Source organism: Balaenoptera acutorostrata, chromosome 16 (genome assembly GCF_949987535.1).
Source record: "Balaenoptera acutorostrata chromosome 16, mBalAcu1.1, whole genome shotgun sequence".
In the NCBI taxonomy this organism is placed as follows: domain Eukaryota; kingdom Metazoa; phylum Chordata; class Mammalia; order Artiodactyla; family Balaenopteridae; genus Balaenoptera; species Balaenoptera acutorostrata.
This window is the reverse complement of record NC_080079.1, coordinates 59,580,302-59,596,058: the sequence shown is the minus strand read 5'-3', so window position 1 is coordinate 59,596,058 and position 15,757 is coordinate 59,580,302. Positions and strand designations below refer to the sequence as shown.

The 15,757-nt window shown below is 45.3% G+C and overlaps 1 protein-coding gene across 1 annotated transcript in view; it reads left to right on the top strand.

Moving 5' to 3' along the window:
* Positions 1-15,757, top strand: part of LRMDA (leucine rich melanocyte differentiation associated) — a 693,055-nt gene that overhangs the window by 624,556 nt on the left and 52,742 nt on the right. Inside the window, exon 5 of the mRNA XM_057530603.1 lies at positions 2,559-2,676. Within this exon, the coding sequence (XP_057386586.1) occupies positions 2,559-2,676 (118 nt within the window). The remainder of the gene's footprint in view (positions 1-2,558; positions 2,677-15,757) is intronic.

The following is a 15,757-nucleotide window of genomic DNA, read 5'->3' as shown; positions in this document are numbered from 1 at the left end:
TTTCAGGGGTGACTGGCAGCCTATTTCATGGGCGTTTCTTTGGTTCTAAAAGAAGAGTGCTCTGAAAACAGCAGCTCTTTGTCATCTAAAATTTTTAACTAGCTTAAAAGCCAGCACTTCTCTCTCTCTCCTTTGATTTCAGGGCTGTGATCCAAAGTGGGGCAAAATGACAACGTGCTGTCTGTTGTCACCGTGGTTCCTGCCAGCCCTGTGAAGACATCTTTCATTCCATCATTAAACATTGGCTGATTTTCTAATACTGATGTTTTCTTCCCCTGAATATTCATCTTTTCCCACCCTACACTTAGTGGGTGTCTTTACTCCTTTGAGCGTCACTCCTGACATATTGTTTCCATCTGTACGTGTCTTTATTTGAAAGAATCTGTTGTCATCAAGACTTTGCTGCTACAAGCAGAAGATGGAAGTTTTTTCTGACACTGACTGAGGCCAGTGGGAGTTCTCCTGGAGGATAGAAAGGTCATTTGGGCCTTTGTAGAACTTTTCTAATTTAGGGTAAGCTTAGACGGCATTTGCAGAGGGAAATGCTCAGGGAGAAGCAGGAAAGAAGGTAGTGCATAGTTTGAGGCCAGGGAGGAAGCAGGAAGTAGATCGTCAAATTTCCAGGACCTCAGATGTTGGTGTGGAAGTTTCAGGGGAGGAAAAGGATACGCAAGAGAATTTAGAGTATTTTGACTTTAAGAAAGAGTAATATGAAGGCTGTGATCAGAGGCCTCTAAGCTGTTGTCTCTGGCACCTGAGTGATCAGCTAAATCTTTTACCTGAACAAGCATATGCGAGGCCATGGGGTGATGTGAGACCACCTGATGAATGGGGAAGCTGGCCTTGGGAACCCAGGGCTTTGCTGAGGAGGGAGGCCTGCTACACACCCTATGTAACATGTGCACTGAGAAAAAGCTCAGTGCTTGGGCTGCTTTAGGGCTTGGTTCTTTGAAGGCTTCTTGAGATTTCCTGTTCCTCTTTCTGTGTGCTCCCAAAGCTACTTTGTGTATAACCTCAAACTTGGCACTTACCTATGCTGATTTCTAATTTCTTTGTGTGAGTCTTTCTTCCTCATTACACTAAGACCCTCTTTAAGAGCAGGCATCATGTTGTAATCACCTCTGTATACCTAGGGTCTGGCACGTAGTAGGTGCTTAAGAAATATTTGTGCAACTGAAATGAACTGGTATTTTATGGAGTCCGTTCTAATGCTACTTTCCTAAATGGTGGGAGGGTGAGGGAAAAAAAAAAAGCATAAAAACCTGGTCCCTGCCTTCAAAAAGCTTATAGTTTAGGTGAGGACATTAACTGAACACCAGCAAAGCAATTAAAAAACAATAAAATGTTAAATTGCAGGGTGCTGAAAATGCCTCCTGGGAGTGTTGAGAAGGGAGAAAGCAATGCGGGCTGCGGGTGCAGGAGAAAACTTCCTGCGGGTTGTGATTTGGAAGATGAGTGGATACGGAGGAGGCTGGGTACAGGGAGAAAAAGTCAGATTCCCGTGGAAATGATTTATTGCTCTTGACATTGGGTCCTCAACTCTTCTTCCTAAGTAGGACAGGGTCTAAACAATTGCTCCTTTGATTGATGGAGTATGGGGGCTTGATGGAGAGCATCTGGGCTGGTGACTACCATTGAGGAAGGAGACATATAGGCAGGTGTCTCTACCTCTTATATATTTATTTATATGTTTATGTACCTGTCTCCTGGCCAGGTGAGTCTTCTTGTCAACTCCATACACCTGCTTGATAGTTCATCACACAAGAGGTCAATCATTGGGTTATTCTTGGAGGCCATAATGGATCCCAAAGACTCTTTCCAGGGGGATGGAGACCATATAGCATTTTTGGGGCTATTAATATCCCCTAGAAACCAACTCTCCTTGTTTCTCCTTGATGGAGATAATCTTCATAGTGCCAGTGTCGAAGTAACTCAGTGATGATGAGAAAAAAGTCCTCAAGACCCCTGTTTGATTCCTCAAGGAAGCATTTCTCAGCTATATGTGTTTCTTACTGCTATCCCAAAGTTGTCCAGGTTATTATTTGTATTGTCTTGATGGCAAATTAAAGTCTCTTGTCTCAGCTTCAAAATGAAGATTTGCTGTTATCTCAGAGATGAGAATGATACAGATGACCCATAGGAATGGCAGTGACATTAATGGTGTGATCAGGTTGTAGGTTATTTTCACTGAGAACTTCTTGTGTAGCAAAGATGTTGGGTCCATTTTTCAGGATGGTAGAAGGTAAACACATTGATAGGATCTTACTGGCTAATCCAGGTGTGTGTGTGTGTGTGTATGTGTATCTACCTTTGAGTCAAGAGCAACCGTTAGTGTATATTTTGAAAGTTTAGTTGTGTATCTGTATAAAATAGAACCATTTGGATTTCCCCAAAGAGTGGTTATTCATTCTTTGTGAAATAAGAGAGGAGAGGCAGGAACCAAGGTCTAAACTTCTGAAGACCTAATGGTGTAGTTTCCTGCTCATCAGACAAATTGCATGAAAGTTTGAGGCTGTCACCCCAGTCTTCCTGAGTTACCTCTGACTGTTCTCTTCCAGATGCTTTGTTCTGCACAAGCTGCCCAATTTGAAGTTTCTGGATGCTCGTAAAGTAACCAAACAAGAACGAGAGGAAGCTTTGGTCAGAGGGGCGTTCATGAAGGTGGTGAAGCCCAAGGTAAGCCCTCTACTCACTGTTCTTTGCAAGGATTTATGCCTCACCTATTGGGTACTCTTTGACCCTGGAGGCAGTCCTCCTATGTGTTCAGAATGCAGGAGGGATCTCACACCAGGATTTCATCCATGGACATACTGTTGGCCAAACAAGAAGTAGAACTGGGTATAAACTGGGTCTTCCTGTGACCCAGCCTAGGGGACCTTATTGGTGAGGTGATTTCAGGCAGATGGCTCTTGTACCAATAAAGCAGCATCATACACAGCCCAACGGTGACGTTCCTGGGGAGGATTTCGGGCCTCCTGGAAGATGTTTTATTTACAAGGTGGGGCCTCTGCAGGTCTGTAGCTGAGAAAGGAGAAACAGGAAAGCATTGGGCATTTACTGTTTCTCAGGGGGGTAGGATTCCTGTAGTGCCTCAGAGGGGGCCCTTCTTTCTTGGGACCAAAGGGTAGCTGGGGGAGAGTGATTTTCTCTTGTCCACAGGTGAGGGCTCAATAGCTCTTGGAAATATTGTTGGCAGGGAAGGCGATTTTTCTGACAATGTGATCTGGGACTGGTGTGTGCTTCCGTCATGTAGCTCGTGGGAATGCTGTTTACTGACCTTTGCTTCGCCAGCTGAGTCTGCTTTGAGGCCATGGGATTGAATGTGGTGTCATCTTAATGAGAGCATTGATGAGGCGGGGGAGATTTGGCTTGGGGTCCTGGATTCAGACACAAGGAGATTATTAAAGACATGGGCTTGGGAGGAGCTGGGGTCCTTCAGTGAAGCCTGAGGCTGGGGAATGGACTTGATGACCCCTTTGGAGGTCCTTCACTGCCCTGGAGCTCTGTGGCGCTACGGTCACTTCCTGTGGGATCCTAGCTCGTGTGTTGAAAACACTAGCCCAGAAATCCTTGAGGTCTCGTTTGTCCTCACTGATTGAGCACTCTGCACATGCATTGGGAGTGATTAAGAGGGAAAGAGGAAAAAAACAAACAGAACCAAAACAGCAAAATGAAACCTCTTCCGTCAAGTTGCTCAGCTGGCAGCAGACCTCAGGCCACTTTCTTTCCCTGAATCCATGAGGTGCAACTTATTTCCCGTTATGCTGAATAAAATTGCTAGCAGTTGTGGAAATATACTATATGGAGAGTATAATACTGGCAGATAAATGTATTGTTACCTGTTTCAGCACGTGGGAAATTAATTGAGTGATTCGCTTTGTAGCTATTAAAGTGTTAACAGTTTTACTAATGGAGGCACCGATTTGATGTATTACTCATGACTGCCTTTAGTTATTTTCCAGCTTTTGTGATTTTGTCCAAAAGAAAGAATTTATTTCTTGGTCTCCTTTTTTTTTTTTTTTTTTTTTTTGGTTAAAAGATTCCAGAGACAGCCCGTATCACCAAACCAAAGTACGACAAATAGACTGTTTATAGTATCTTGGGTTCCTGCCCATCCTGAATTTCTCACCATCATGTATACATGCATTTTATAGAATAGATGCTATTTCTACTGCTCTCATTGTCTTTGACATGGGAGCTCTGGAAATCCAGAGGGTTCGTAAAGATGTACCCATCATATTGGGGTGCGGTGTCAACGTCATCCGCTACTGTTCTAAGGTTCTTTGTGTCCAGGTATGTGAGTCCTCACATAATCTTCTAACGTGGAAGGAAGGGAACGTTGGCTTACTGTACAGATGAGATAACTCAGGCCTTGACACACTATTTGGGCTGCTCAGGTCACCAGCTCATCATTGCTAGAGCCCGCGCCGTACCCGTGTGTCTGACTGCAGAGCCTACGTTCTTCCACTCCGATCTCTTACCCCTGGAGCCCTCATCTCACCATTCTCCCCACGCATCTCTCTGTCCAAACAGAACCTCCGAGGAAGGCCTAAGTGAAGAAGACAGGAAACAGCAGGACTGTTCTGTTGGAGTAGAGATGGGGAGAACTGAAGTCCTCCCCTGCCTCTGAAAGCAGGGAATGACTCCTTCACATCCAGCAGTAGCTGGTTCTCTGAGTCGTTAGCACCATCATCAGAAATGCTCTTCAAAGCTCCACATCAGTTTCAGATCAGTTATAGAATTAGCTCATGTTAGTGTGGTTGATACTACCATCTTTACTAACTGTGTTAAGCTTTGAAATATCCATTAGTTATTTGGAGAGAGACAAAAATACTCTGACAAAGCATGAGGACCTTTGGTGGTTATCCTTTTGTAGAGTTCCATGATTTCCAAACTGGAGAGGGCTTCAGACCTCACCTGGTCTGTGCTCTTATTTTACGGGTGAAGGAACTGGGAGAGGACGTAGTTCCCTAAGGTCCCACGGTCCCTTGGAGGCAGAACTGGGACCAGAACCCAGACCTTCTGGGCTCCCAGTGAAGTGTTCTCTTTACACTGTGATCCTTTAAATGCACTGGAGGATTTCTCAGTGTTCTGGTTTCATATCAAGCTGTATGCCTCTCATGAATGGCAGGCAATTCCCTTCTGTCTGCTGTTTGCTGGGCAATGTGCTGGTACTTTTCTGGCAGATAGAAAGAGGCCAAATGAGCTCCTTGCTGAATTAATAAATTGGGATTAAAAAGGCTGGTTCTCGCCTGCTCACAGTATGTATAGACATATGTTTGTTCCTTGCAGGTGTGTATATACGCTTTCCATCTCTGTGTGTGTATGTGTATATATATATATATATATATATATATATATATGTACTGGGAGGTATGTGTACACCCAGAGTCGGCTCCTAAGTGGAGAGCAATTTCCTCTCCGTAAATTGCCGACGCTGTGCTGAGCACACTTGGTGAAGACCTATTTTTCATCATGGACTCGGAATCTCAAGTTGGCTTCTGTCCTTTCTGAGGCAGTGGCGGCCTGTTTTGCTTACTCGGCAGAATGCGCTGATGGATGATCAAGGGGGCCGTGATTTGGGGAGCTGTTCTCATTTTATTCCTGACATAAAGTATTTGGGAGAACGGAAAATGCCTCTCCAATCACAGCGCTTGCCTTGGAGGTCGGGAACGAGCAGTCTGGGTGTTCTCGGCTGACGCAAATGCAGAATCATCCGGTAACTCATAAACCGCCTAAGTCACAAGGGTTTGATTTGGTACCTGGCAGGCCCCCGCGCTTGAAGTGCGGAGTTGGCTCTCGCTCCCTCTCACGATGACACATTTCTCCTTCGTGGCTGCCTTTTGGCTTTTGTTGTTTAAAAGCTGCCTTCTGTCTGAGCTCTGATTGTACAGAACGATGCTGTCATTCATTAGGAAGTGACAGCTAACGTTGCAGTGGCTCTTCTAGACTCTCTCTGTGTGTGTTTAGCGAATGGACCTACAACAGCTAGGCTTTGCTCATTTCCCAAAATTTTAAAGAAAATATATATCTCTGTCAAATATTGGCCATCGGATCATGCCACTGTCAATGCAGAGAGCACCAAGCTGGATGCAGAGGAGGTGGTAGACCGTAAAGAATGGATTCTGTAGTGACCAGACCGTGACCCCCACTCGCTGCTCCGGGAAACGTAGGCCAGGTCAGTGCAGAGGCCTGTCCAGGAGGGCGTGCGTGGCGGGCACGCCGGCCCTGCACGTCAGAGAGACAGCGCAAGCATCCAACAGTCAGAATTGCTTATTATGTCCTGGCTTTGTAATTATTCATCCCTGTTCTGGCAAAGAGCACAGTTGTCATTTCTGCGACATAATTATTTAAAGCTGAGCCCTCTTGTTTTACAGGCACATATAGGAAGTTGGCTACCAACAGTTTAATCTTTGTAATCTCGTAGAAGCAATGGGAGGCGCAGCTACCAGGGCAGCTGGACCAAGAACCTCAGCCTCTATTAGAAAGTGTTTAGACATGTGTGTTTTTGCTTGTAATCATGGCCCTTCTCTTATAGGTCAGATAGGGTCATAGGTTTGTTTGTGGGTGTCAGTGTGTCCTTGAAAATATGACATCCGTGTCTATGTGGGCACACCTGGGTTTCCTATCCTGTGTAGCTTGTGCATTTGTGTAGTTCTGTAGCATTGTTTTGCATACTTGTGTATGTGTCTTTGGGTATTTTTCTTGGGGGGGGTGCACTATAGAATGTGCATGTGTGTGTATGTGTGTGTGTGTGCGTGAGAGAGAGAGAGAGAGAAAGGGGAAGGGAGGAAAGGAGGCGGAGGGAGACGTGATGTGTCAAAGGAATAAACATGTACCTTTGGAAATCTTTTTTATTCTCGTCCTTAAACTGGAAGTTGAAAGCTATTTGGGTCCCAGGACCGCCTGCTTCCCTGACTATACTTCACAGCCCTGCTCTTGACACTTGGAGTTGGGCCCAAACTTTCCTGGGTACCTTTAGTTTCTTCCATCTGTGTCTATGTTTTTGGAGTTCCAGGCAAAAGGCAAACTAGGATAGAGACAGGGCGTGGAAGCATCTGGAAGCCCGCTCTTTGTCAGGACAAAGCTGCTGCGCACCTACTGGGGTGTCAGCTCCATGAGGATAGGAACTTGCTTTTGTTCGCTCCTGTATCTCCGGGGCTTGGTCAGTCTCAGAGGCTCAGCCAGTACTCGTCAAAGCGATGAGCTATGAACAGAGCATTTTGGAGAATCCATCAAAAAAGGTGGTCCATTTTTTCTATTGCCTCAATGTGGTCCTCTGCAAAAGGAGGAAAGGGACTTTGGCCATAAGAAAATGTAATAACTTGGATCTGTGTGTTGGCAGAAAAGAAGGATTCTGGGCCGCATAATTGTTTTTCTAAAGGATTTACCCTGGGATTACTTATGATGGCAAAACCTACGGCCATCGTGATCCCCAGGGTCATGGCTTCTGCATGGGGCAGCTTTGCTGGGGTGGGCAGCAGGGGTGCGATCCGAGCTCCCTGTCACTGCTGATGTGTTCTCTGAGTCCTTCTCTCGGAATCCTGCTCATGTTAGGGATTTTTAGGGGGGAAAAAGTAGCTTTTCTCAGAAAACATGTTGGGGTACTGCACAAGTCTGTGGATTGTTAAAATGAGGTTTTCCCTGTCTTAGCTGCTCTTGTGCTTTCTCTGTGCCATAAAGGAGCACTGCCTCATGACTTGTTTGGTTTACTTATTGTTTTTTATGCCTAGCCTAGTTCTTCACTAAGTGCTACCTTGTTCTAAAGCACAGTGTGTATGTCTTTCATATATTCTCTTACCCCATGGAGCCAATTGCAAACATGTGAAAGGTTATCCGAAACTACCTCTAGATAGGTTGCAATTACTAACATTTACTCTATACTCAATATTTTTAAAAATATGTATTTTACATAAAGCCAGGGTATGCCTGTAAATAAATATTGTAAACCACACGAACACGCAGTTTAAGTAGGCAATAAGCCGGTAGACGTTGAAAGTTCTCTACTGTGCCCAACCGTCAGAAGAAAACTAAAAATGTCAGTTGATTTTCTAGATATTTTTAACTACCTGAATACGTTAGTGTTTTACGGTTCTTTTCTGTTTTCACACAGATGTTTCTCGTCTGGAGACATATTCAGATTCTATTTCCAGTTACTTTATAGTAAATTTCGAAGGGAGGAAAAATTTTTAATTCTTTTTTGGAAGATGCTCAGGCATTGTGTTTAGAAACAACTTCAGGAGCCAAAACTTTGCAGTTTGTTTGTTTTTCGTTCTTCTTTCTGATTTCACAGTTTGCCACATTCATTGGATGGGGGCCATCACTTGTATTTCTTCATTTTCAGCACCATGGCATCCTGTGTCTCAAATAAATGCTTTCAGGGTGTTGCTTTTTGGAGACCATGTTGGTAGCTTTTTATGCCCTTGCTTTTGGAGAACAACCCTCTGAAATCAGAGATAGACTGTTGCAGAGAAGTTGTGTGTCCAGCACCCTAGAGATAAAGCGCCCTAGCAAAGCCCTGTAGATAGAAAATTGAAACCGCAATAGAAGGAAAGTGAATAGAACTGTAGTTGATGGCAGCAGCCTCTGAGAGCCACGTCCAGATGTCCCTGGGGCCTGGGCAGGTGCTACCTATATAGTAGGCATCATTCTCCATTAAGCCCAGTATCTGGTGAGGTATCATTGTGTCTCTGTTGGAGTCACTGGCTTTCACTGCACCCCGACGGCCCAGCTCCACATTCGTCCTCTTTGTGACCTCTAACATGCTGGCTTTTTTTCCAAAGATGTTTGGACAGACACATGCCTAGAGGATCATGGAAGTAAGTGGCATTTTTGGGGGAATGAGATGTGTCCCTAGCATCATTTGTACAGCCTCTAGAACCTACCCATTGGGAGAACTGTGGTAGATTTCATTATTTGTCTAAAATTGTTCCACTCCTTCTGCCCTTGCCATGGCTTCCCCTTTAAGAGAGAGGCATGCCTCTCCATCCCGTTGACTTTGGACTTGGCCGTGTGGCACTTTGGCCAATGGGATGTGAGTGGAAGTGACAGCATGCCAACTCCAGGCCAAGGCCTCACGAGGTACAATGTGTTTCCACTCACCCTTCTTGCACGCCCGCCATTTGCTGTGGAAACCACATGAGATGCAGGTTGAGCGGACACACGCTGAGATTAAAGCCTGAAGCAGAACTACCCCAGCCACCCTCGGACCTCTGCACAAGAAAGACGTGCTGGTCATAAGCCACTGGGACTTTGAGGAGCGCTGTTGCTGCAGAAACCTGACGGACACATAGGCCGTCCGTGCTCACGTTCTGTCCTCTGGCCTTCCCCGGCCACTTGAACCAGGGCTCTTAACTGAGACACAACTTGGGGTGTAGTGAAGTTCACGGCAGTTTTGGGTGTCACAGCACCAACTACGGTAGGCTTTCTGGTTGCCTCACTAATTAGGATCGAAGGCCAGCCTCAGGGTCGACTGGCTGCTTAGCAGTGGATTATTAGTCGGGATGAAACTTTCCCGATATGTGAGTCAAAGCAACACCTAGCGTATATTAAGTGTCCACTGTGTATTAGATATTGTACTAGCAACTTAATATTATCTCTCAATTTCTCTTTGAACTCGAATCTGCCAATGATGATCAGAGAACTTGCATACATCACTTAAAATTACAGAACAGTGTGGAATCCAGTTCTTCCTCAGGCCCACTTAGGCCCCTAAGCTCATGCCCTTTTTCCTGTATACCTTAAATTTCATCAGCCAGACATGGAGGTATAATGAGAGGCAGGAGAAGAAGAGCAGGAGGACCAGGACGTGGAAGGGAGCCCGAGGTAACTTTCTAATTTTCAATTTTGACCTTGTGACCACTCCCTCCAACGCATTTTGGTGAAAATTTGTGGGCTAGGCCGAGAATTGCAGGAGCCAGGCGGTGGAGGGCTCTGTTTATTAGGCAAAGCTTGCAACTTAATTTGAATATGAGGAGGAACCTTGGGAGGGTTCAGAGTGGGAGGAAAGTATGGGCAGATCTGTGTTTGGATCCCTGGGTGTCTGGCGGGCGGGGGTTCGGGGGGCACTAGTGCTCTGTGTATATAGTAGGTGTTGTGGAAATCTGTACAGAGGCAGCTGCCAGCCCGAGGTCACCCAGCATGCGGAGCACCCAGGCCAGTGCTGGTGCTCAGGTGGCTACGCAGGTCACAGAGCTGGGGCGCAGAGCCCTGCCCTGACCACAGGGAGGGGTCTGGGTGGTAGCGAGCAACTCACATGCTGGATGAGGAGAACGCCGATGGCTGTCCGAGACCCAGTAGTAACTCACCTGGCAGTGGGTCTCTGACATTCTAAAAAGTTCTTTGACATGTTCTTACCCAAAAGACCCTGTCCCCTATGGTATCAGCTGCCTTAATTTTAAGGAATGAATTTAAACCTTCTTAACTGAGCCATGAGAAATCCTCATTTGTGTGATCTCTGGTAATGATTAAGATGGAGCCTTAATAGCCAACTATGTCTGTAATCTGTACGTTTCCAGCCTGACGTTTTCTTGATCCACTTTAGAAGACTGTTCTTGGTATTTTCCATTTGCAATTTAGTTTTTTTTAAATTATTTTTAAAAATTAAGCTTGACGGGAAAGAGAAGAGGGGAAGAGGAAAGTAAAGATGCTTCCTTAAGAAAGTGGGTTCTCAGAGAATAAAGTTGGGGTGCTGATTTCAAGTTACCCATGTTGAAAGCTCATATCACCCTGTATTCTGTGTGCAGCTCAGGGCTTGGCAGGGAGCTGTCCTCCTGAGGCAGGTGCATTGGTAACCTGGGGCAACATCTTATCCTTAGCATGCTTTGCTCTCCTTGATCCCCCCCCTGTACGTACACACACACACACACACACACACACACACACACCCACCCCCACCCCCCCCCCCCCTTGGCTTTGAGCCTTTGAGCCTGATGATTCCAGGCCAGTGATGAGGAGTAGGTTGGAGGTACAGGACCAACTTGTCTAGGACAGAGGAAAAAGGCCAGTGACTGAGGTCTGAGTGAGGGGAGGATCATTGATGGCCTCAGTGTTCTCACCCTCTGCCGGTTCCCTGGGCCTTGCTCTCTACCCTTCTGACCTCTGTGGCTTCATGAGTCTCTGCCTTGCTTAGAAAGTCCCCTCTGGACCCATGGCAGCATCAGATGGTAGGGACTAAACCCTCAGGCGTATAGGATTCCCGTAAGGCAGGGGAGCCTGCAGGATGGATGGCTCACTAGGGAAAAATCACGAACATTGTTCTGAAGCTCACTTTGATTCCGTGTTAATATTACTTGCAATTCCGTGGCTAAGAGAGGAAGAGAAAATGAAGATGGTGTAGTCTCAATTTCTGCTCTTGAGTTCTGGTTATTTCCAAATTGCCTGCAACTAACAGCAGATGTACTGGTTTGCTCCCATAACGAAATACCACGGACTGAGCGGCTCTAACAACGGAAATTCCTTTTCTCACAGCTTGGAGGCTCCAGTTCCAAGATTAAGGTGTGGGTGGGATTGGTTTCTTTTGAGGTCTCTCTCCTTGGGTTGCAGGTGGCTGCCTTCTTGCTGTGTCTCCACATGGTCACCTTGATGAGCACAGACAACGCTGCCCTCTGTTTGTGTGTCCAGACGTCCTCCTCTTACCAGGACGGGTCATATTGGATTAGGGCCCACACACTGGCCTCTTTTTAGCTCAGTCACCTCTTTAAAGGTCCTGTCTCCAAACACAGTCACATTCTGAGGTACTGGGGGGTTAGACTTCAACATAGAAGTTTGGGGGGGGACACAATTCAGCCCCTAACAGCAGACGAGAAGAGTGAACTTTAAGAAGAATATATATAAGAAAACTCGTGTAAGCTTAGTGATAAAAGGGATGTCTAGGATACTTAACATTTACTTGTTCTTTTCATTGTCCCCAAAAGCCTAGGAAGCAAAATCAGTGGATAGAATAAAGCAGTAGGATAACCTTAGGTTTCCAACTTGATGGGAGTTAAAAGTCTTCACAGAGTTTGATTGAAACAGAAATTTGACCTGTTTGCCTGAGTGCGGCTGATCTCATCCAGTTGAGTGCCAAGCAAGTATGCACAGGTAATTGCCAGGATTAGTGGGGAGCTCCAGTAATGACATCTCCCCCACACAGTAGGCTGAGTGAGGAGCCCGATGCTCAGAGGGGAGCTTCTTCTCATTAAAAAAAAAATTACCCCTAGAGGTGCCCTTTGTCCCAAATTGTTCCTTGAGGAGTAAAAAGAAGCTGTTTCTTGTTATAAGGGGGAAGAGTCCTGACACATGTCCACTGGTCCCTGCCTGTTTCTCCAGAGATTATTTCTCCCTGTCAAGACCTCCAGGAACATCCAGTTCCCAGGTAGCTGTTGGATCCTGCTTGTGAGTTGGTTCCAAGTCTCTAGGAAGTGTGTTTCAGCCTCTTTATTGTTTTGTCTACCTGTGGTCACCATGGCTGGCTTCTGGGGCCCGTGTCTACAGTCTGACTCTAGATGCACCCTCACCATCCCTCTGACCAGGCAAAGTGATGTTTCACAAGCATGATGGGACAGGTCTGCCCTTGGGGTCCTTGAAGGCTGATGGTACAATTAGCTCTTTTATTTGCTTTTCTGCTCCTTACAGTAGAGTGTCTTAGATTAACAGACAGGGCGCCAGCAATAATGCACAGATGCTCTGTAATTGGGGCTTCCTTTGATGTTAATTTAGCGAAGTTCAATGCTATTGTCAGTGATAGCAATTATGCTCAGCCTTTTCACCAAGGACATTTTAGGATAATTTTATTTTTCATGTGCATTTTAAAATATGGCAGTAAATTTTGAGCTACACTACCTGAATTAGAACTCATTATTTCTTTTCAACAGCCAACCACTGCTCTCTGTCTAGGCTCCAAAGCTGTATCTTTATTTTTCTTTTTTGGAGTGGGGAATTTTAAAGTGGGGCTTCTACCTCAGGAAGCTTTTAACTCATGAGTGAAATTCAGAAGTGAGTCTTTTGGTTTTTTGTTGGCGTTTTGTACTGTCACAGAGACTATCTGGCTTAGTGACCTCTCCCATGTTTTATCTGGACCATTTTTATTCATTCCTTCCCCTCACCTGACCTTTGTTTTTGTTCTTGACATGATTCAAGAAGTTGCCTCCAGCTGTTCTTTTGGGAAGGTTTAAAATCTGCATTTATCATGGCTCTTGTATTCCATGGCAAACCTATGATTCTTACTTTTGTTCATAGGCTGTTGTCAGATTCGCTCTTCCATTTGGGGGCCAGTCTCACTCCAGGTTTCAGGATTATATTTAGGTTTGGATTAAAGGCCACACTTCTGCCATCTGTTTCTCCATCGTTACTACAGGGCATGTCATACCTCCTTTCACATTTGTTGTGAGGATTAACTGAGATAATGTGTGTAAGCAGCTCACACAGTCTCTCTGGTATGTAGCTCGTGTTCTGAGGTGTGGCATTTCAAAACAGCTCTGTTTTGGGACCATTGCTGTGTCTTCCACTTGTGCGAGTGAACACGACGAAGATGATTTTGGCTTGAGTTGGGGGGTATATTAGTTGTCTGGGGGCTGCCTTAACAAAACACTATAAACTGGGTAGCTTAAACAACAGAACTTTATTTTCTCACAGTTCTGGAGGCTGGAAGGTCCACATCAGGGTGCCACATGGTTAGGTTCTGGTGAGAGCCCTCTTCATAGCTTGCAGACAGCCATCTCTCACTGCTGTGTCCTCATGTGGCAGGAGGAGGAAGAGAGAGAGGGAGAGCAATGTTTGATTGATTGATTGATACATCTTCCTCTTTTTATAAGGCCTATTGGGTCAGGGCCCCACCTGTATGTCCTCATTTAACCTTAATTACCTCCCAAAGACCCTATCTCCACAAACAGTTACATTGGGGGTTAGGGCTTCAGCATATGAACTTGGGGGAACATAATTCAGTTCATAGAAGGGGGTATTGCCCTTATAGTCCTGGTGACTTAACTGAGTTTTCTGGGATTTATACTTAAGTGTTTCTAAGGTTTTCCTAAGTGTTACTTCCCGATGAGAGTAAAACACCTAAAAGAAAGGAATATGGGAGGAGAAAGAAGGCCTCCTGTTCATCCTGGGGAGGCTGGGCCCCTAAGTTTGGGGGTCTTCCCAGGCACTACACAGGCCTTTTTGTTCTCGTGGTGATGGTGAGGGGGGGGAGCCAGAACAATAAGAGGTGCAAGAAAAGTCCCTGCAGTATTAAGACATAGGAAGTCCCACGGTCACTGATGCAAGCAGGAGACAGTGCTACACCGTCCCCAAGCGGACGGCAGTAGGGCAGTCCCCCCATAGGGCCCACAGTGAGCAAGGGATGCCTGGTGCAAAAATAAGCCCTTAAGCCCTTTCGTTTGGGTGACCTTGGACTCAACTCTCATAATCCTCCTCCAACTCCTTTGGCGAATCTGGAAATCAAGGCCGATGTTTCAATTCTAGAATTTGTCACTGGAGTCAGTCCCCTTCTGCCCCATAGTAAAATGGAGAAAACCAGGGAGTGAAATCTGGGGGCTTGTTACACATGTCCAAAGAATATTGTCTCATCGTTAGAGGGGGCTTTGAAAACCCAAGGTTGAGATACTGGATCTCTGGATAATTAGAAAACAACCAAGAGCTGTATTACACCAAGCCACATTTTTTTTTTTTCCCTGAAAAATCTGTTTCAGTTCAGTATGTTTAAAAAAAAAAAAAAAAAAAAGAGTCTGATTTCTGCACTCATTCTAATTTTTAGTCATGGGATGTTTTGGAAAAGATTAAATTACAAATTATTTTTGTTCCTTGTATTCAGAAAAGCCTCAGTACCAGTTTGTGACTTCTGGACTTTGGGATTACAGAGGCCGAATCTGAACGCTACGCATCGCGTTTGCTTAGGTGAAAATGGGTAGAAATAAAACAGAGGAAGGAATGAAAAGCTGTGCCGTCTTTGCTTCCCCTCCCCTCTTCTTTTCCACATTATATGACTAAATGTGCAACTTTGTTCACATAACTGCTACAAACAGTTCACTGTGTAGGCCAAACGCTCTCTAATGCAGTAAAATTAAGAAATAATATGCTTTGAAAGTGATTTATGAGTGTGGTTAAACTGCCAGATTTACAAAGAAATAGTTCAGATCTTGGGAAGCCTCAGGAGTCACGTCAAAAATGAATTTGACCATGATTTAAACTGCTACTTTTCTTACATGACATTTAATATGTGTACTTTGGAGGCCCATATGTCTTTAATAAAATAGCATTAAGTTTTAAATATGATATGAATGCAGCCAGTTTCTAAATTCATAACCTTTTCCACAACTCCAAAATGCTAACCAGTAAGGGAGTCATACACGCAATAAAACATAAACCTTAGAAAATAGCTTTTTATTAAAATGGTTAGACACTTGGCAGCTGGGTTGCCATGTAATAAATACTTACAGCATTGTGGGTTTATCAGACGTTGTTTACCCTACAAGCAACTGGGACCAGACAACTAATTGTAACCCCTGCACAAAAGCAGTTCAGGCTGAGTACCCCTGAGTGTATCAGAGAGGCAAAGCAGTTTTGCTGGGAGTCCTGGACTTGGGTTCTCAGAGAGCTGGGTTCTGATCTCTCTCCACCACTTAAAAGAGTGTGACCTTAGCCAGGGTGCACCATTTCGATAAGTTTCCCTAGCCTGTGTCACGGAGACAGTACCACCTGCCATGCAGGTTGGTTGTGACGATGAGAAACAAATGCATCAGGGCATCTGGCACAGGGCCTGGCGCACAGTAGGCGC